Source organism: Mus musculus, chromosome 7, assembly GCF_000001635.26.
Source record: "Mus musculus strain C57BL/6J chromosome 7, GRCm38.p6 C57BL/6J".
In the NCBI taxonomy this organism is placed as follows: domain Eukaryota; kingdom Metazoa; phylum Chordata; class Mammalia; order Rodentia; family Muridae; genus Mus; species Mus musculus.
Genome location: NC_000073.6, coordinates 132,231,546 through 132,253,116, shown reverse-complemented (window position 1 = coordinate 132,253,116; position 21,571 = coordinate 132,231,546). Strand labels below are relative to the sequence as shown.

At 50.1% G+C, this 21,571-nt stretch overlaps 1 protein-coding gene across 4 annotated transcripts in view; it reads left to right on the top strand.

Moving 5' to 3' along the window:
• Window positions 1-17,338, top strand: part of Chst15 (carbohydrate sulfotransferase 15) — an 87,756-nt gene extending 70,418 nt beyond the window's left edge. For 2 of the 4 annotated variants that reach the window (XM_017312386.1, XM_006508332.2), the window contains 3 exons: window positions 5,097-5,253; window positions 11,553-11,700; window positions 14,653-17,338. In XM_017312386.1, coding sequence (XP_017167875.1) covers window positions 5,097-5,253; window positions 11,553-11,700; window positions 14,653-14,843 — 496 coding nt within the window. In that variant the 3' untranslated portion in view covers window positions 14,844-17,338. The remainder of the gene's footprint in view (window positions 1-5,096; window positions 5,254-11,552; window positions 11,701-14,652) is intronic. The other 2 variants (NM_029935.6, NM_001360768.1) reach the window with 1 other exon arrangement.
• The last annotated feature ends 4,233 nt before the right edge of the window (window positions 17,339-21,571 follow it).

Sequence of the window (21,571 nt, the reverse complement as noted above, 5' to 3'; positions counted from 1 at the left end):
AGATACCCATTCTTGATTTGCTGTCATTCTCTGAGGGGCTCTAATTATCCAAGCAGCTTGTCACTCACCCATGGTCATCAGCCTTGCTGATGTTTTGTCCTTGTTCCTTGGAGGACTCAGTTCCTGCCGTGACCCCACCTCCTTGTTTCCTTATGGAAATATGACCTCATGCCCTTTCTGTACATTTGGGACTGATGTTCAGGGTCTCTGGAGGAGAGTGGTACTGAATCATCTTCCTTGGGTTAGGGACTGTGGGGTTCTTCTAGGGCTGCTCCAGTAAATCATCCCACACTCAGTGGCTTAAAGCAACAGACATTATTTTCTATCCTGGTATGGAGATTGGAAGTCAGAAATCAGGATGTCATAGGTTTATACCCTTTGCTGAGTCTGAATCTGTCTGGCCTAGGCTTATAGCTTCTGGTGGCTTTTGGTGCTCTTTTGGTGTTCTATAATTGGCTACCAGAGTCCAATCTCTGCCCCATAAGTCTCCTTTCACTTTGCCATGAAAGTTGCCTCCACTAGTTTAAAAGGCTAAAAGATAGTATACATGAGTTTGCCTCTGGGTACCCCAAACATGCAAAGCTATGGGTACCTTACCCATACCTTACCTTGGTGGAGTGTAGGTAGGATGGAACATTGAACACATCCAGTGTTTCCCCAGTGTCTTAGTCTGGGTTTTACTGCTGTGAAGAGACACCTTGACCAAGGCAACTCTTATATGGACACTTAATTGGGGCTGGCTTATAGATTTAGAGGTTCAGTCCATTATCATCAAGATGGGAGCATGGCAGCATCCAGACAGGCATAGTGCAGGCAGAGCTGATAGCTTTACACCTTCATCTGAAGGCTGCTAGCAGAACACTCACTTCCAGGCAGCTAGGATGGGGGTCTTAAAGCCCACACCCACAGTGACACACCTACTCCAACAAGACTATACTTCCAAATAGTGCTACTCTCTGGGACAGTCATATTCAAACCCTAACACCCAGGGATTACTTCCCCATCTCTGAAGAACTTCATGGACTCAGCAGGCATTTAACAACAAATAAACAAACAAACAAAAAAAGCCAAGTAAACAAGAATTGAGACAGGCTTTAATTACTCTTGTTTTATTTATAAATCAAATGCCTCTAAGAATGGTTATTACCATAGGGGGATAAATGTCAGAAGGAAACTTTGGGCCAATGACCGGGTTTTTCTGAGGGAGTTTTTGTAGTAGTTCTGTGGGCATCCTGAGTAAGGGTCTGGCTTGGGCGGATTACATGCGGGGTTGACTGAGAGTTGGAACAGCTGCAACTGTCATTTTCTCTGGCACAGTCTCTTGGGGTGAGCAATACTATTGATTGCCGGAGATGCTAAGATATGCGTGAAGCAGGAGGGGTACCCCATCATACGCATGAAGCAGGAGGGGTACCCCATCATACATGTGAAGCAGGAGGGGTACCCCATCATATGCGTGAAGCAGGAGGGGGTACCCCATCATATGCATGAAGCAGGAGGGGTACCCCATCATACATATTTCCAAGTGTTTCCCTCAGTCTCAGCTCATGTGACTGGCCTGTGTGCCGAGGTCCATGCAAATGTGATTACTAGCTGTAACTGATTGCCTTGCAGGACATGTTCTCATTCAAGTATAATAGTTCAACCGATACTGGGGCCACCAGCATTGGTTTAGTTGGGTGGATATATGAACTCTGGGGATCATTCTGCTCATGGCTCATGAAAGCATGGAGTGCTGGGAAGCAAGTTGTTTAGAGAGTCATGGTGGTTTGTTTTGTTTTGTTTCTTTTTTCTTAATTGGCATTGTGATTGTGTATGTACGCATGCGTGCACACTCACGTGCCAACATGTGCATGTGAAAGTCATAGGATAACTTTCCAGAGTTGGTTCTCTCCTTCTACCATGTGGGTCCTGTGGGGGTCCCTGCAATCTCTTAAGTCCAGCAGTGGAAGGATCCGAGAAGAGGCAAGACTGAAACGCAGTTCAGTCTGACTCTAGTTAGCCATCATTGATTCATACTTATGGAGTCTGACATCAGATGGTATAGTGTAGCCATATTTAAGCACAGCACAATTTTTTGGGGGGGGTGGGGGAAATTCCTGATGACAATTAACTCAGTCCCCTGTGCACACAAAGCTTAAGATGTATGTATGCTGAAACTTTTTTACAAAGTACATACTTTTACAAAGTACCTCCTGAAAGATGGGTGCTGTTGACTTAGAAACAATGCTCAAGATAAGGGTGGGAGAAGAATGCTTGAGGTAAACAGATTACCTGTGGGGGTCAGGATTGGCCTGGCCCTGAGATAACAGAGAGGTTACTTAGACCATTGTAAAATACAAATGCCACCGCTCATAAGAATGGGTTTTACGAACTAAGAAACAATGTTCAAGATTTGGTGGGAAAGGTTCTCGGATAAACAAATACAATATGGCGGGGGATTCTGGTAAAACCTGGTGGTGCAGATAGAAAAGGACCGCCATGCTGTAAGCTACAGCCTTTCCAAGCAGTGGGTGGAAGACAGGTAAACATTTCCTTTATCTGAAGAGACAAGCCTGCTTAACTTTCCTGGCTTCTCCAGTGCTTATCTGTGTACACAAGGACCCTTGACCCACGATACGGGTCCCAGGGATTGATCTCAGATTGACAGTCTAGGTGACAGTCACTTTTATCTATCGAACCATTTTGCTGGCCCAAGGCAAGGTCTTTTGAAAAGCTGGTCTGGCCAGGCTGAGGTAAGCAAAGCAGTCTCCCAACCTGTGTCTGATTTTAGGCAACCTCTGAGGAACCCCAAACACCCTAAGACATCCTAAAAGAACACTCGGGGATCCCTATGAAATGTCACTTGGCTTGCTATGGTGTCATCCTGGGTGAGAATAGCAAAAGTGCTCTGCAGCAGGCCTGGCGGGGGGCCATGGCCTCTGTAGCATGCCTGTAGCTCAGTGGACGTGGAGACATGGGGTGATGCTTAGTGAAGATATCCTTCTCCGAGAAACACAAGGATGAGGAGACTCACGGGAAAGAGAGGTGTCAAGCTGGAGATGCAGGGGACTAGAGAGCACACAACTGGGGGGAGAGGGCAGCATGCCATAGGGCCGCAGTCACTTGATGGCAGCCCAGCATCGCTCTTGGTAGGAGGCGACAGCTAGGGTTTCATGAAGGGAGTCCTACAGAGCTGGGGGAGCCCCTATGGGCAGGTGTTTGGAGGAGGAGTGGGGAGAGAAACATCTGGAAAAACAAAGTGATGAAAGTGGGGGTAATTCTTACTCCCTCTGCAAGCAGAAACGGGGTGAGAAACACGTCCCGGGAGTTCTCAAAGTGAAGAAATTATCCCAACATCTGCTGAAACATTCAGACAGACTTCATTTCCGGCTGTTGTCAGGGGTGTAGGACTGCTGCGATGGGGCTCTGCTGCAGAGGAGAGCTCAGCTTGGAACCCAGCAGAAGTGGGGATTTGTAAGCAAGAAGCAGGGCTAGGAGCAGAAAGTCACCAAGGAACATCGAGAGTAAGAGGGAGCCTGGCTAAACTGCTGCACCAGGACTCCTCCCTCAGCAGGCTAACTACACATTGGCTGGGCTAGGAGGCTCACTGTCAGAGGATCAGGTCAAGCAGTGGTCAAGGTTTGGGAATTGGAGTGCGTTATAGCCAAACCAGCTTAGCAATGTCTACAACCAAAACTTCAACAGTTTTATTTAGTTGAAGGAGCTAATTGCCTCCTATGAATTTTTCCTCCCCTACTTCCCCTGCTGGCCCTTTCTCCCCTCTTCCTGTCTTCTCTCCTCTCCTGCCTGTCCTAGGGGTCTAGATATGTAGTCAAAGCTGACCTTGAACTCACTATGTGGTTCAGGTTGTCTTTGAACTCAAGATCTTTCTTCCTCAGCACCCGTGAGTGCTGGGATCACAGGTCCTCACCATTCATAAATTTTCCTTTAACAGCAAGATTCATGCGAACACGGCACATTGCAAACATAAAGATGAACCAGTAACTGTCAAGGGAGACTGGCAACTCCTGTGGAAAATGTGGTTACATGCAATTGCACATATATGTGGTGTTTGCTTGGACTTGCAAACATATCCGTCTGCAGGGGGTTCCATGCCTATGTGTGAGACTTTTATTCTGTAGCCCAAATTGTCCTGATAAGTCGCTACCTATCCCTCCAGACCTGGAACATCAGTGATCCCCTACCTCCACCTCCTAGCCGGGGAGGATTAGAGGCATGAGCCACCATGCACAATTTTAAATGTAACTTTAGACGTTCAGGATATCAATGGGAAAAGTCAGGAATTTCACATGGGGTTGTAACCTTGTGTGGATCACAGGTGCCCTGGGTTCCTCTTAAAAGAAGGGGATGGGACAGTACAGAGTGTTTCCTGGCTTCTCTTTGCTGTGGAGTGACTTTTGAAGCCTGGCTGCAAGGACAGTCTCTTTCTGAGGTAACTAGAAGGAATTTTAAACAGCGAGGTACGATGGCTCAGTGAGTAGAGGAACCTTCTGCCAGGGCTAGCAGCCAGAGCTCAGCCTCTTCACATACATGGTGGTTGGAGAGAACCACGTCTTGTCCTCTGACCTCTACATGTGTGCTGTGACTTGCTCTGCCACCCCCACTCCCCCAAAATAACTGCGGGGTTTTGTTGTTTGTTTCTTAAAGCAGATATAGGCAAGGTGGCCTAGCAACAAGCCGGAACACGAGTTTCATTTGTGGAACCTGTGTAAAGGTGAACGAGAGACCTGATTGCACAGAGCTGTCCTCTGGTCTCCACACCTGTACGATGGCCTTTGCATGGCCTCCCCACACTCTGCTAATAAATAAAATAAATTTAACAAGAGAAAGAGACAAAATCACCAACTAACAATAAAACACAGTATTGGTCAGTGTTTGGGGGCAGTGTAGATGTATCTGAGCAGGAAGGGTGGGTGGTATGTTACAGGTGGGAGCAAGAACGGAGGGGGCTCATTTGAAAGAAAGGGAGGAAAATTGTTGTATTTTAATAAATCAAACCAGCTAATGTAATGGCTAGCCGATTTTTGTTGTCGCCCACGTGGTGTGGTTTCACACCCTCGGATGGTAAGATTATCCATTTATTTTATTCGCAGGTTGTACTCAGACTATCTCTACTTCGCAAGTTCCAATAAATCTGCAGATGACTTCCACGAGAAAGTGACGGAGGCTCTGCAGCTGTTTGAAAATTGCATGCTGGATTATTCACTGCGCGCCTGCGTCTACAACAACACCCTGAACAATGCCATGCCCGTGCGTATTCACCAGGGCAGCCCATACAGAGCAGGCCCACTCTGGTGCTATTGTGTGCAGCGGGGCATTGTGAACAGGGTTTTAGTGCAGAGACGGGAGGGAGGTGGGGGGATGGGGACGGAGTGTTTGAATGTGCAAATGACACCCAGCCAGCTGCCTCTGAGCAGTGGCTAATGTGGAAGAAAAATGCTCCCGGCTGAGAGAGGCACAGCAGCAGCTGGGGCCTCTGAGCCTGCTGTCTGTGTCCCTCCTTCCTTGCCTGTCACCCAGAAACTTTGCATCCTGAATCCCCCTGCCTCTCCTAGAGACCCAGGGTGCGCTTAGGAGGGCTGCCATTTAGTAAGGCTCTGCAATTAGAGCTGGCAGACAGGAGGACACCCAGTCCTTAGGTTGTTTCAGAGAATCTTCATAGCATTGGCTTTCAGAATTACCCACCAGTGACGGAATGCTCCAGCAGGCTCTCCACTGCAGAATGTTCTCGCTACCCCTTGTTATCCTTCTCTAACCTTCCAGTCTTATGTAAAATCTCTTGCTGGAGGTGAATCCTCTTAAGTTACCTGAGGTCACATCTCCCACACAAGGCTCCCAGGCCTAAGTGTTTCCCTAGCAGGGCTCTTACATCAGGTAGCCTCCTGCCCGATGTATGCTGTGTCCCACATCCGGCATTCACAGATGTAGATGACTAGCACGCCCCACCTCAGGGCAGTGAGGCTCAGGGGAAAGATGTCAGGCTCTCTGCTTGGCTACTCTGTCCATCTTTTCTTAAGCCAGGGCCAGCAAGCAGGAGTCTGGGCTGTCTTCTTGTATGCATTGTAGTTTGCATTGGCAAGGAAGACTCAACATAGATAACCACATTTTCAGTCAGGCAAGCTTTGGAGGCAGACTGCGGTGTGGGTTCATTCTGGCTTTCCCTGGCTTTGCTCGTGTGTCTTAGCCTCTCTGAAATTCAATTGCTTTATTCTAGGCTGGTATAGGGACGGGAGACTGGGAGTCATTTACATGTGCCATACTGACAAACTATGGTGCTGCGCCCTGGCACACTTAGGTAGAGCCCACCGAGGGGTGAAAGTGCTCAAACCTGATAGGAAAATGATGGACTCTGCCAGCGTTGGCTGCCCAGCAGCCTAAGGCTGTGCCTTGATGCAGGCCCCACTATTGCTGGAGCTTGCTGACACAGGCGGGGCTTCCAAGGCTCTGTCAGGTTGCCTTTTGTAGCCAGCTACCCAGTAATGGGGGGAATCCAAGGCTCAAGTCTAGGCTTTGAAACCCCAGCTTTCTTCAGGGCTCTGGTGTGTCTCCAGAAGTTTCTTCTTTAGGGTTTCCAAGCAGCAGGCTCTGGAGGGTGGGGGAAGGCAGGTGGGAGAAGGCAGGTCGTCAGTTATGAGAATTCAGATGTGCTCGAAGGCAGCCTGCCTCAGGGTTGCTTCCACTCTGGTCCTTTTGGAATTTCTTGGGTTTGATGATGCTGTGGAACTCTGCAACGATGCCTGCAGCGTAGGTGGGATAACAGGGGCGGAGGGAGGGAAGCAGGAACAGGCCAGATGAAGAGTGAGGGGTGATGCCCTCGGCTAAGTTAACATGTTTCCTTAGAAGAGGCAGCAACAGTCACTGAAGCAGCTACCACCCAGTTCTCTCTTCTCAGAGATCTCCTGAGAATTCAGAGAGGGAGGGGCAGATGTAGGCTCATACCAGCCTAAGTTGGCTGGATGTCTTGGGTAGAGAGAGGCAGGGCTTTGGAGTCCTGACACAGGCATAGTTGGATTTCATGGCTGGGAACCAGGGCCTCTCCTGCCCTGCAAAGGATCAGCATCCGATATAAACAGCTGTGGATGTGGTGGTATTTTCATCCCACCCCGAGGTACGCCCTAGGAAATGCAGAGCCAAGCTACATGCATCCTGGCTGCCTCTAAATAGGCTTCCTAGAGACCGGATATCCTCAGCTACATCCTCCCACAGAGAAGAGGGGGATATCCTCAGCTACATCCTCCCACAGAGAAGAGGGGCATGCCTGGTGTGTTTCCTCTCTTTGCTGTCTTCAGGCCAACTGAACATGGAAACACCGTTGTGACTGGACAGGAAGTTCATGGGTTGCCGTGTGAGTCTCTCTACCTCTGGGTGTGATAGATACATTCTTATTTAATCTTTGTCAAGTCCATTGGTGAAAGATAGGAAGTATCTCACTTCAGTTTGTTGCTCACTGGGTACTCTCCTAAACTTTAGCTCCTCACTGACCTCTGAAGTTGTTCCCATTTTACAGATGGGGACACTGAGGCTCACTGAAGGTGTACTCTATTTGCAGCTAACAACAATTTGGATAGCCTTTGAAATCTGTCTTCCTTTTCTTGCTCTTAAAAATGGTTCTGAGACAGCAGGAGGCATCCACTTCAAATTTCATTTATGACAGGCTTTAGCATGACAACAACCATAGCTTAGCACTGCTTGTTTAAGGAGCGCTCCAGGGCCGTGCCATGGCAGTGACGGGTGACTCTGCGGGGCATAGGGGGTGGGGGAGGAGGGGCGGGCAGTTAAGGATGGTGAGCACATTGTTTTGGGAGATGGTTTCTCCCCTCTGGAATGGGGAAAAAGTTCCCTTCTAGCTGCTGATGCATCCTATCTACAGCGTGGGGCATGTGGTTAGTCTCCTGAGTCCTGGCACGGCAGGTGTGCCGTTGCGGCTAGTCATGCATAGCCTATATTAAGTAAGGCCTTCATATGACTCCTCCCTTCCCTACAGTCTTTCCTGCCCCATTACTGTGTCATGGCAACTCTCCCCTCATTTAGGTCCTCAGGTGGCTGTGGCCTTTGGGCAGGACTCATAAAGAGAGGTCCCTGAGAGCTGATCAGAAATGCAAGGTTCCTCTTAGATGTCATATATGGAGGGTTCGGCTGTGGACATTCATCTAAGTCTTGGGGGAGAGTGCAGATGGGAAGAGTTGTTTGCCTAACAGGCCTTCTGCGCATGTGCGTGTGCTCTGGTACGGGAACCACGTGCTTGGGAAAACCTGGCTGCCTAACAGACCTTCTGCGCATGTGCGTGTGCTCCGGTATGGGAACCACGGGCTCCGGGGCCTTCTCCATGCCTCTTTCACGATAGGCTTCCCCTGCCAATCCAAGAGCTTCTTGTCCTTCAGATTTTTCTTTACTTTGATCCACTTTCTCCCCTCCGCCCCCCGCCCTCACGCCATAGCAGGGGTCACAGTTGGTGATGACAGTTGTCTGTCCCCTTATCAGTTTAGAGGTATCTCTAAGCAGTCAGGGCCATGCCTGTTAACTGGCCTCACATCTCCACTGCCTAGTGTGGTGCCTGATACACTGTGGGAACTCACAGTATTTGCTGAATGGATGAAGAAATGAATGTCTGAGTGGGGGGGCTGAGAAACAGAAGGGAGGGAGGATAGATGGGGGGGGGGTGCCGATGAAATTGAGGGAACAAGAAGATTGGGGTGGTTCTTGTCTGGGGCAGAGTTGGGTCTGTGACCAGCTTTAGCTCAAACTTAGTTGCCCTCAGGTGCTTTCTGGACCCCTCCTAGTTGCCTCCTGGGATTCCCATACAATGGTCCCCAGTGGTCTTTAGACTCCTCAAGGCCCTTAGGATCCTGTGCCTCCCTAAGGCGTTCTCTGGGCTCCCCATCAGGTGCTCCCTAACCCCCCCCAGGCACCTTATGGAACCCACAGGGTGCTCATTCTTTGCCAGAGCTTCTCTGTGGTAGAACAAGTGTCACATCCAGAGGGACTGACCTGACTTGGCTTTGTCGTCAGGAGTTAACTGCTGAGTCCAGGCAGACAGCCCTGCCCTCTTGGTCTTGGATTTTTATCAGCGAGTCATCAAGCATCCACAAGCTCAAAAACTCCCCTTGACTTGACCTTGGTACTTCCCTTGACCTTGGTGCTCCCCTTGACCTTGGTGCTCCCCTTGGCCTTGGTGGTTTCTGATTTTACATGAATTGGGCCCTAAATAGCTTCTCTACACCGGTTCTGTTTTGATTCTTGTTCTATTTTGGTTCCCTCCTTATGGACAGGTGTCGGGGAAATGAGATTTTGTCTGGTTCCCAGTCACGGCGGTGGTCTTGCATGCATAGATGGTGTTCCTGAGGGGCCCAGAGTGCTCCCTGGCTGAGGGAAAGGGTTCTAGAGCCAGTGGGTTGGAAGTACACTCACTTCTTAGAGCTAGTGCATATGTAGGAGTCCCATGTCCTCCCTCCTTGGACCATATCTGCCTGTGAGGAAGGTCCTATACAGTCAGGACTCTACAGGTCTTTGAGGGCAGTGGTGGACTTTCACCAAGATGGTTGTAGAAGCTGTTCTGTCCCTGGGGCAGATACAGGGACAGGATGCCACTCCTCTAAAACACCAGTGTCCTGTCCCTGCCAGTTACTTCCTTTCCTGCTGGAAAGTTGTCAAGTTATAAAAAGTAATTTCTCTGGAAGAGATGAGGCCAAGCTGACTGTAAGCCTGGGAAGAGATGGCAAACAGCCTGTGAGTCCCTGCCCTAGCATGGTGTTCGCACGTCTACTCGAGGTTGGAGTCTGCCTGTGTATGTGTTGCTGGGGCTGAGGCATGCTCGGCTCTTTCAGTCCTGATGAGCTATTTGCTCTGATCGTTCTCCTTCCCTTGCAGCTTCCTGCACAGTTAGGGGGAAAAAAACGGTGCAAGGGAAAAGGAGTAGTTGGAGATGAACCCAGTAAGCACCTTCGTGCACTTGGTCAGATGTTTCCTCAGTGTGCTGTCAACACTGAGTTCAGCAGTTCCACCAAGAGCCACCGTGAATGCTGACACAAGGCTTTGCCCCTGGTGACTCGATGGCCCTGCCCCCCCAGGAATTGCAAAATCAAGTTTGTCAGGGAGAACTGTGAAGAGTGTTTGCCCAAAACAGAAAGGCCTGGAGGAGGAGCCTAGAACTGGGAGGAGCCCATGGAAGAAGAATGAACTGGCAGGAGCTAGGAGGAGGAGCCTAGAAGTGGGCGGAGCTATGGAGGAAAAATGAACTGGGAGGAGCTAGGAGGAGGAGCCTAGAAGTGGGCGGAGCTATGGAGGAAAAATGAACTGGGAGGAGCTAGGAGGAGGAGCCTAGAACTGGGAGGTGCTATGGAGGAAGAATGAAAGGAGCTGAAAGCAGCTTCCAAATGAAGAGTCTCAGGGCCTGAGCCAGGGCCAGCCTAGGCCTGCTCACAGCTTTACAAAGCATATGACCATGACAGAGGGAGGACAGAGGGTAGAAGTGATTGATGGAAGATCCATCCAGGAGCCTGAGGGTGTTTAGCAGGTGCTGTTGTGAGTAGACAAAGAGAGGGGGATGTGAGTAGGGAGGTGGCTGGGGTGAGTCGCTCTCCCTTCTGATATCAGCTGTGAGTTCTTGGGTAAAGTCACCAACCATCTTCAAGTTTGGCTCTAGAGCAGGGTTCACAGGACACACCCAAGGCTACTGTGACCCTGGCCACAACTCATGGCATGGCAGGGATTCCGAGTCACATCAGCGAGGGAAAGTGAAGGGCAGAGCCTCTAGTGCACTTCTCCCCTTCAGAGTCAGCACCTCCTCGCCAGGATAGATGCATGATCACATGACCACAACGAGGAACCTTGTCACCCCAAGCTGCGGTGTCCGGAATTCTTACTGGGCCTCCATCACATACAGAGATCCATCTGAAGTCATTGTGTTAGCTTGACATAAAATTCTCCTGTTGAACAATGCAAGCCAGGGAGGGCCTTCAGTGGTCACCTCTGAGGGCAGAGGGCAGATACCAGACCCATCTTTGAGTGGGTCAATTCTTTACTCTAAGCTTGTAGTTTGGCATGAGAGAAGGAACCAGGTAAGGATTTGAGATATGAGTCTGAGGGGAGGAGGAAGGCTTTCCTATGCGTTGGTTTTACCCTCCCCCCCAACCCATGCGTACATTTGGGGTACATCACACACTTCCATGGCCATGGTTGTCCCCATGGATTACAGTGTCTAGGTTGCCTTTAGGTGTCTGTTTTTGACTTTTCACAGCCTGATCGACAGCAGGGAGACAGCCACCCACGTTATGCAAACACCATGTCTGCCCTTAAGAGCCTTCCTGTGCTTCTCACTTGTGAGGAGAGGCTGGAGCCACCTGTGTGAAGACTAATGCAACCCTAAGAGTGGGGAGTCTTCGCGCATGTGGCACAGAGTGCCTTGTGTTAAGATTTGATGTAGGAAGGTAGTTGATGGCTAAGGTGACTCTGTGTTAGTTTACAAAGAGTTGATCCATCGTGCTTTGGAAAAGCACCTCCCAGGTCTGGGGAAGGTTTTCCCGCAGTAACACCCTCTTCCTCCTTCCTAGGTGAGGCTCCAGGTTGGCCTGTATGCTGTGTACCTCCTGGATTGGCTGACTGTCTTCAGTAAGGAGCAGTTCCTCATTCTCCGTCTGGAAGACCACGCATCCAATGTCAAGTATACCATGCACAAGGTCTTCCAGTTTCTAAACCTGGGTATGTGTCATGCTTCAGGTGGGGGTGGGGGGGTGGGGCTCAGCACAAACTTCAGGGATATGGGCTTTCACACACACACACACACACACACACACACACACACGCGCGCACGCGCGCGCGCGCGCGCGATCGAGCGAGCGAGCACACGTGTACATGTGTACAAGTAAGATGCTAACATCGGTATCTTCCTCTGATATCTCACTGAACCCAGCTTGCAGTCTTGGTTAGACTGACTAGCCAGGTAGTGCGTGGGTCTGTGTATTTCTTCCTTCCCAGTGTAGGGGTTATAGGCACATGCTGCCACACCCAGCTTTTTAGGGGCATGCTGCAGATGTAAACTCAGGTCCTCATGCTTGCAGAACAAGCACTTATGAGCACTTCACCCTCTGAGGGAGATGCTCCCCTGCCCCATGGCATGTAGGCTCCTTAGCGGGGGTGGGGGGTGGGGGGAGGGCTTTGGGTTAAATGTAAAATAGGAAGAGATGAGCTGTGTGAGGCCAAGAAACTCCTGAAGAGGTACCAGCTCAGTTCCTGCTCACTTAGTAACTACTGATTGGAGCATGGTGCATGGGACAGTGGGCAAGCTCTGGGGAGGAGGCTTGAAGGAAGCCCAGTCCATCTCAGGAAGTGACTGTATCCCAAAGGGGAAGGTAGGTACTGTCCCAGTGGGCCTATAATGATGGAGGACCCACACTGCTGAGGGGCCAGAGAGGTATCAATGAAAGAGAAGAGGAGATGGGTTGAATTCTGAAGCCACTCAAGTAGGTGGCTAGGACATGGAATGTGGAGGCCTGACTATTGCAGTGGTTCTCAACCTTCCCAAAGCTGTGACCTTTTAATACAGTTCCTCGTGTTGTAGTGACCCCAACCATAATATTATTTTTGTTGCTACCTCATTACTGCAGTTTTGCTACTGATAGGAATTGTAATGTAAATACTTTTGGAGATAGATGCTTGCGGGGGGGGGGGGGGCGGCGGTCACGGCCCACAGGTTGAGAATGGCTGGGGTATTGCATCGTGGCTGGTGTTGCTTGGGAGTCTCTGGAGTCAGAGGCTCATGGCCTGCCTTCAGCTTGAGGATACCAGGTCTCAGGTTCCTCTAACTGACCATGCAGAGGCACATATGGAAGTGAGGTATGCTGCTTGGGTGTGGCTAAGTCACCCAAGGACAACTGTGGAGGCTCTAAATGTCAGGCCAGGCCACTCTTCTTCATGGGACATTTCCTATAGTTCTGTTTAATGACCTGGCTTAGGAGTTTTGTTAACTGAGTATTTCTTGAAATATATTTGGCCACCAATGGAATTCAGAACTCTTAGCCAGTGAATTAGCTTTCTTTTTCCTTTCCTTTCCTTTCCTTTCCTTTCCTTTCCTTTCCTTTCCTTTCCTTTCCTTCTTTCTCTCTCCCTCCCTCCCTCCCTCCCTCCCTCCCTCCCTCCCTCCCTCCCTTCCTTCCTTCCTTCCTTCCTTTCCTCCTTCCTTCCTCCCCCCCCTCTCTGAAAGCTGGTGGTGGGCTTGAATATAGACACTCTATTTTCCATTTAAGAGTTAGACCTATTTTGTCTTTCATTTGGCCACTGTCTTAGTTAGGGTTTTACTGCTGTGAACAGACACCATGACCAAGGCAACTTTTATAAAGACAACATTTAATTGGGGCTGGCTTACAGGTTCAGAGGTTCAGCCCATTATCATCAAGGTGGGAGCATGGCAGCATCCAGGCAGACATGGTGCAGGAACTGAGAGTTCTACATCTTCATCTGAAGGTGGCTAGTGAAAGACTGACTTCCAGGCAGCTAGGGTGAGGGTCTTAAGCCCATACCCACAGTGACACACCTACTCCAACAAGGCCACACCTCCAAATTGTGCTACTCTCTGAGCCAAGGATATACAAACCATCACAGCCACCTAGAGATATCTTGCATTAATGTGGTTGTCTTCTGTTCCTAAGAGGGACAGGACTGTAAGGCTAGTTTTCTGTCTTGTATAACCCTTGACACTGGGCCATGGGAATGATTTTGGTTGGGTCCTACGGGCTTGGAGGTCCAGAAGAGTGAGGAGCCGGTGGTCTAGTGACCAGAGGTTGAGCGTGTGAGCAGCTGGTGACCCAGACATTTGGAATGGGGTGGTAGAGCATCATTTGCAGCAGCAGCTAGCCTGCCCTGGGGCATCTTCCCATAATACAATTGCTACAGGTACAGGGGCCCCCATTCCTCCTGCTCTTCTGACACGTCACAGCAAGAAAGAGGAGACCCAAGCCCTTTTGTATCACACAGGAACCCAGACCGGAAATGATGGTGGCAGAGTTCCAGGAAACAGAAGTCCCTGTATGTAGTTACTTAGGACAAGCGATGGGCCTTGAAGGCAGCCCACAGAGTAGATGGAAATGAACTCTCAGGTGGCCCAAAGGTGAAAGGACACCATCTCACTACCAGCAGGGCTCCCCTGATGGCTGGCATGAGCCTGAGCTTTAGAATTACTTTGCAGTGTCTAGTGGTTTCCCCCTTCCTTGGTTTCTCCAAATGAATCCAACCATATCTTTTTTTTTTATTTTTAAAAAGATTTATTTGTTTTATTTTATGTTTATGTTTGTTCTGTTTGCATGTATGTGTATATGTGTAGATATAGATATAGATATAGATATAGATATAGATATAGATATAGATATAGATATATATCATGTGTGTACCTGGAGCCCTCAGAGGTCAGAAGAGGGTATCAGATCCCCTCAAAGTGGAGTTATGGATGATTATGAGCCCCTTGTAGGTGCTAGGAATAGAAGCTAGGTCCTCTGCAAGAACAAGTGCTATTAACCACTAAGCCACCTTTCCTGTTCAACCACATCTCATAGGAAAGCCTTGGCTGAGCATGAGGGTCACCTAGGATTCATACGAAGTCCCCTTCATTTCAAGTGACACCTCCAGGACCTTACAGGACCATTTTCCTTCTCATTCTAGGGCCTCTGAGTGAGAAGCAGGAAGCTCTGATGACCAAGAGCCCTGCATCCAACACACGGCGTCCTGAGGATCGTAGTCTGGGACCCATGTGGCCCATCACCCAGAAGATTCTGCGTGAATTCTATGGGCCTTTCAACACAAGGCTGGCACAGGTCTTGGATGACGAAGCATTTGCCTGGAAGACAACGTGAGAGCTGAGTCCCTTCTGCAGAAGCTGGGCCCACTGACTCTGTCATTGCCATGACTTTAAAAGTCTCCAGGCGGAGAACTGTCACCCACAGCGTGGAGAAAGCCGCTGGAGCCCCACCCAATCCTCTTCTCATGTCCAAGGCACCTGGTGTGGGAACTATTTTAAAGCTTTCCTTGCCATGTTCAGCAGCTCTGCTCTTGATTGCAAGGCTCGTCCACCTGAAGCCTTGGAAACGACACTGGGGGTAGGCTTCTGTCTGTTCCCAGAGTGCCTTGGATCTCAGGAGGGCAGTGGATCTCTGGCACCCAGTGGGTAGGAAGAGGAAGCTACGGGAGGCCATAGACCAGCCTTGCCTTCCTTCCTCCAGGAGAGTTTGTCTGGGTGTAGGGTTGGACAGCTCTGGGATCCGATTAAGGCCATGTTCTGGGGCTGCCCCTCACGTGTTATATCCCAGCAGGCCTTGCATAAATCGACAACCCCATGTGGACAGAGAACAGAGCTGCTTGGAGAATGGAGGCTCTTTCGTTTTTGTTCGTATTCCCAAGTCAGCCCTTCGGTGACATCAGAAATGAGCCCTGTTCCCTTTGCTGTGCTCAGAAGAAACTCAGAAGTCAGCTTTTGGCAGTAGGCTCGTCTCTCTGACCTATTCTGCCCATACACTTTGTTTATGCCCAGCGTAGAGAAGGAGCGTTTTAAAACAAACTGCTTCTCGCATTTGACTGGCCCTGCCTCTCTTTTCTGCTCCCTTGGATGTTTTCCTTAAGGACTTCAGTTTATATTTGGAAAGGGAAGTTTTGCTGTTAATGCCAGAACAGAACACCTCAAGGCATCGAACAGTGGAAAAGGAAGGAAGTGAAGCCCTCCCCATTTGTGGGGGTCACTGGAGAGTGTGGGGATGTTTTTGGTTCTGGCTGGTTACAGGCTCCCCCCTGTCTTCCTGTTGGAGGAATCTTTATCCACATTCTCTGTCATGTGCAGCCAAAGTTCTGTAACTCACTAAGGGTGAGTCTCAAGACACCCTTAGAATGTCCTCAGAAACACATCTCACAAACTAAGCTCGGGCCACATGTGGTGTCACTAGGAGATAGCTTTGATTTTTATGAACCTTTCCAGGCCTGCTAGCAGCTTGGTTCGCAAAGGATATGCTGAAAGTCTTGTCATTTTAAAAAAAAAAAAAGACCCCAGGGAATACCAGAGAGAACAACTTAAACCCACTTGGCACACAGGACAAGGTGGGGATGTCACAAAGCTTTTCATTGGAGCGTTGCCAAGGGATGCTGCCTGTGAAGCTGTGTTCTCAGGTCAGGATCCTGTTCACCAGCGTCAGAAAGTGTACACACCACATGCCCGACTGTCACTTGGACGTGTGAGAAAAGCTGGGCTTTGGCAGCAGGAGGCTGTGCAGTTGCTCGACTGTGTGAGTTCTGCTGCGGTCCACCCTTGTTGGAGATGGGACTCTCAGCTCATTGGAAGGTTCCGGGAGAGCTCTGGGCATCAGCATGGACTGGGCTCGTTCTGCTACTGAAGGGGCTGTGTGTCATGTGGCCTGTGTTCCAGGACAATTCTCCCTTCTCTCACGGTGGCCACTTGGCTCGGCAGCCAGTGGGAAAATCTAGCCTGAGTACAAGGATGCTTTGGGAAGAAATGACGAGAGAGAGAGAGAGAGAGAGAGAGAGAGAGAGAGAGAGAGAGAGAGAGCGAGAGAGAGCGCAAGCTCAAGCGCAAGCGTGTGAGAAAGAGCACGAGAGAGTATTTATTTGGAATACCGTGTGTGTGTGTGTGTGTGTGTGTGTGTGTGTGTGTGTGTGTGTGTGTGCGTGCGCGCGCGAGTGTGCGCGCGAACACTCGTGCTTATACTGAGCAGGGCCCTCTCAGCTGTCTTGTTGATGGGGCTTCTCCTCCATTAGAGACATGATGCCTTTATGAATTAATTTCTCCAACCCTTCGCCTGTCATTTCCAGGACATATCTTACTGCCCCACACCAACCACGACTCTAAGAGATTTTTTCTGACGCACTCCTATGCATGTGAATAACATGTCGCGTGATTCTGCTTCTTACAGAAGTATTGCCAAAGGTATTATTTCCAATATTATTTGGTTCATTGCTGATCTTTTTTTATACGTGCAGCCCCTTCCTTTCCGCCATGCGTGGCCATCCGGACCCAGTCTTCTCTCTATTGCTCCCTCCCCGGGGGTCACCGGCACTGCCTTTGCTTTTGCTCGGTTGGAGCCCCCTCTTGTTGAGAGCACAGGCAGTGTTTTGGGTGATGGCTCTTGAGCCTGTCACCCCAAACCAAAGCGAAACACAGACCTGGTACCGAAGACACTTCGTATTCCCAAAGCCGTGTGCCAGGGTGTATGACACCTTCCCTCCCTTGTCGTGTAAGGTATGATATGCGAGTCACATTTATTCTGTACTTTTACTCATATTTAAAATAATTAAAGATGGACCCACACAACTGGTGCCTGCCAAGAGTGAGTCCTCCTTCACAAGCTTGCTGGCCAGTTGTTTCCATGCTGTTCTGTGCGCGTGCGTGAGTCCCGGGGCGGGAAGGTCAGCACTTCCCCTGCCTTCCTGACAGTCCCAGAGCAGACACAGGGCCATACTCATTCCCTGGGGAATTCCTGTGGAGGCCTGCTGTGGTTGGGAGTCAGGGTGGGAGGTTCCATCCAGCATCAAGTGCCCTTCACGTGGTCGTCAGACATAGGGATCTAAGACTGAGGTGACAATGGGCTTTCAGAATTTGAGTTTGAGATCCTTGGTGCGTCTTGAGTGTGACTCATCCCTAGGCAGGCAGGGTCCCGCTGGCACTCAAGAAATATGGGCAAGCTTGGAGAAGGAGAGGGTGTACCAGTCATTGTTGGTCACCTTAACAAAGTAACTCAGGGCACCTTACACACCTTTCCACAGGTTTCCTAATCAGCACCAACAGTGGTCAACCATGTTCAGTGTTCATGAACAGTGTTCAACTATGGGAGCCCATGGGGACATTTCACATTCATTCACCACACAACCCATGCTTACTGTCACTGCTCATGTGTCAGTCTAAACTCAGGGGGCCAGTGCATTGTTTTCTCTATGGCCTCTTTCTGTGGCTTCCCTGTGCCTGCTCTGTGACCTCCCCCCCTCACATGACCATCTCTCTGTGCAGGTCCCTGATACCTTTCCCTCTTTCCTTTCCTCTCCTTCTCCTTCTCCTTCTTCTTCTTCTTCTTTTTTTTTTTTTTAGTTTTTCGAGACAGGGTTTCTCTGTGTAGCCCTGGCTGTCCTGGAACTCACTCTGTAGACCAGGCTGGCTTCAAACTCAGAAACCCACTTGCCTCTGCCTCCCGAGTGCTGGGATTAAAGGCGTGTGCCACCACGCCCGGCTTCCTTTTCCCCTTTTTATAAAGATGTCACCATTAAGGGTCTCATTTAATTCATAACCTTTTGAAAAAGAATTCTCTTTTTACTCAGAGGCTCAACCCATTTGGGACGTCAACACATCAATTTGAGGAGAGGAGTAGTTGCAAGAGGGCTTACTTCCCACTTAGAAGCTTGGATCATGCTGAGCACAGCGTGGTCCTTTGGTCAGTCCCACCTTTCTCCCAAGCCCTGCTCCTCATTGTGATGTGTTGAGTGTGGAGCTAGACTTAGCACAGCCTGGGGCTGGCTTCCCTCAGCAAGAATGCTGCTGTCTGAGAGGATAGCGGGTGGTGGATTTGAGAAGCCAGACAGGCCAGGGCATACTTCTGAAAGCTAGAGTTCCCTGTGCCTGGAGCTCTCCCCTACCCTTGCTGCTAGGAAACAGCCTGGGTGGTGCTGTGCAGAATGGCATTTCTCTGTTGGGGTGGAGACTGCATCCTGAGGAGAGCCTTGGGCCCTGTGGGTGAGGCTAATCTAGTGGAGACTTGCAGGAAAAATGAGCTTTGAGGAGTTTGGTTTTCCCTGAGCTTTGGAACCAGCTCCCCTGAGGGGCACCAGGGAAAGAACGTGGCGGGGCAGGGACTGTGAGCTTTTAGCCACTGCTGCAACAAAATCACTTCATCTGAAATGGCTGGCGATCCCAGAGAGCTCTGAGGAGTAACCCCCTTAGTCCAGGCCTTTGGAAGAATGGCCTGCAGCCTTGCTAACATCTATCTCTGTGATGGCTTCAGGCTGGCCTTGCTTCTATGACCCCAGCCCTGTCCCATTGATCGCTAAGGTCTTCATGGTGACTTCAAACACAGTGAATTTCTCATCGTACAGTCCCAGAGGGCAGCAGTCTCAGACCAGGCACTATAGGCTGAGGCAGGGTGGGAGCTGGGCTGCATCTCCTGTGATCCCAGGGCAAGCTGTGTCCAGGCCTTTTCCAGCTTTGAGAGGCTGCCAGGTACTTTGGCTTGTAGGCTTCTTTCTAGAGTGCCATATTTAGTCTCTGTTTCCCTCTGCTTCCCTGGTCACGTGGCCTCTGATCACACCCTGCCTCTCATCAGGACCCTTAGAGTTACCCGGGATAATCTGTGGTTACTGCCTCATCTCAAGAGCTCATCCACAAAGTGTCTCTTGTTGGGTTAAGGGAATAATTCATCCATAGGTTCTGGCATCTGTGCTCTGACATCTTCAGAGGCCATCATGCAGCTGACCACAGGAGAGTGGCCCTGGGATCTGGCCAGGCCAGCAAGTGAGATGTAACAGGTGCCCAGTGGCAGGTCCCTTGTAGCTTTACCAGTGGGGACCTTAACGTGCCTGAGGTAGCAACAGTTCAGCAGAGGCTCTGAGCTAAGGCCCTTGTATTCTGTGATGGGGCGGGCGGGATGGAGTCTCAGCTGCAAGCCCTTTGGTTTGTACCTTTCCTCGGGAAACTCACCTCGCCGAGTGCTGTGCACCCTAGACAGGACTACATGGCTGCATGAGGAGTGTCTTTTGAGGGCTTACGGTTGCCTTTGCTTTTTAGTGCTTACGAATCTACTCTGGCAGTTTCTCAGTTGCAACCACTGGGCAGCTTCAGTTTCTAAAGCCTGGCTGTTGTTGAGTTCATCGTGTTGCAGAGACGACTTCTTGTAAAAATTACAAAAATAGAATCCTTAGTTCCCCAGAGAGCCTCAAGCTTGCAACCTCCCTGCCCCCAGCTTTTGTTAGGCTGACCTCCAACCCCACTGGCATCCATCTATATAATGGTCCAGGCTGCCCTTGCCTTCCTGCCCTCTGCCCTATTGCATTGGCCCTGGGCCTGGACCTGGTCCTCCCAGTCTGGCCAGCATCCTTCTTTGTTTTTCTTCCTTGGCTGCTGAGCATGGCTCAGGCAGAAGGACTGGCTATGGGCAGTCATGGGGTCCCTGGAACTGCAGGTTACTGTCCCAGGAGGAATGCATGGCCTCAGTGATGGGCGACTTCCAGGTAACATATCAAACAGGAATATTGGCTGAAGAGGAGCAACAATGTGTCTCAGTTGCCACCTGCAAGTGGGTGTGCCCTATACAGGGTCTTCAGGGCAGCCAGAAGAGGAAAGGACTCTTTCCTGGGCAGCACATGATAGCAACCCTGTGGTGGGGCACAGCCACGGACATGAAATGAACCTTCTGTTCCACCAGAGAAACCCCTTACTGGGGCAGCAGTCTGTGGGAGTCAGACTTCTTCTGGGATTTCATGGGGTGCATAAAAAGCTCTTTATATTTTGAAAAACCTCAAGAGAGCCAGGCCCCGGTCATATTTAAAGCAGGTGGGTCTCAGTTAAGGATGAGATATGGGTCATAAGTATACTTGTGGCTCACCCAACACAAAATAATGGGATGACCCCGGGGGCTGAACTAGGTCTTGAAGAATCCCTTCCTGGCTAAACATAGAAAGGCTAGGTCTTGAGGATGGAGGTGAGGTGGCACCTCCCCTCACCTTAGCTACTCCTTACCGAAAGGATGCTCCAGTTGGCACTTTCAAATTTCACTCCTCCAGTATAGCACAAAAGAAGAGGTGAGCCCGGGAAGGCCCGTGTCCCGGCAGGCTGACTTTGTAACCATGGAGACACTACAGTTCTGATATCCTCATGAGTGGGTATCAGAGTTAACAAATACAAATTGAGTATCAGAGAGACTGCACACCTGCCTGAAGTCACAACAAACAGGTCCGCAGAAAGGGGTCGCACAATACCAACTCAAAAATTTTAATTTTTACTTCCAGGTCAATGCTTGTAGCCCTGGTGCTATATTGTGTGACCTTGGTACCCTGGTGTTCCTTCTTCAGTGGACTACCTGCATCCTGACTGTCATAAATCCTTTTCTCTTCGGGCTTCATTTCAAATGCCCTCAGCTGCTTCTGGGGTCACCCAGGCTGGGGGTCTGGATGGTGACAAACTTCTTCATGGAAACCAAAGCACATTAAAGACACTCACTTCGCTCAAAGGCTTGCTGCACTGAGCCTCGGCCTGGCAGAGGTGCCCTCCGTTTCCTACCCCAGAGTGGATGGCCCATGGGCTCAGCCTCCCACACAGACAGGCTACTGGGGGCTGGCCTATGGTGAGGTGTCCCATAAGACCTGAGTCACAGCCTAAAGAGAAGGGTTCCACCCTCTGGCCCCAGGCCTGCCTGGGCGGCACCAAGGTACACACCCTAGCTAGAACTTGTTCAAAGAACTAACATTTCATTTTCTCAGTAAATATTTTCTGAACATCTACTTTGCACAAGGCACTGGGCCAGGCAATGGGGCGAGGCTGGCCTGTAGTTCGTGTGCATATTCATCTGTACTTTCTATTGTCAGGAAGCATAGGTGGTTC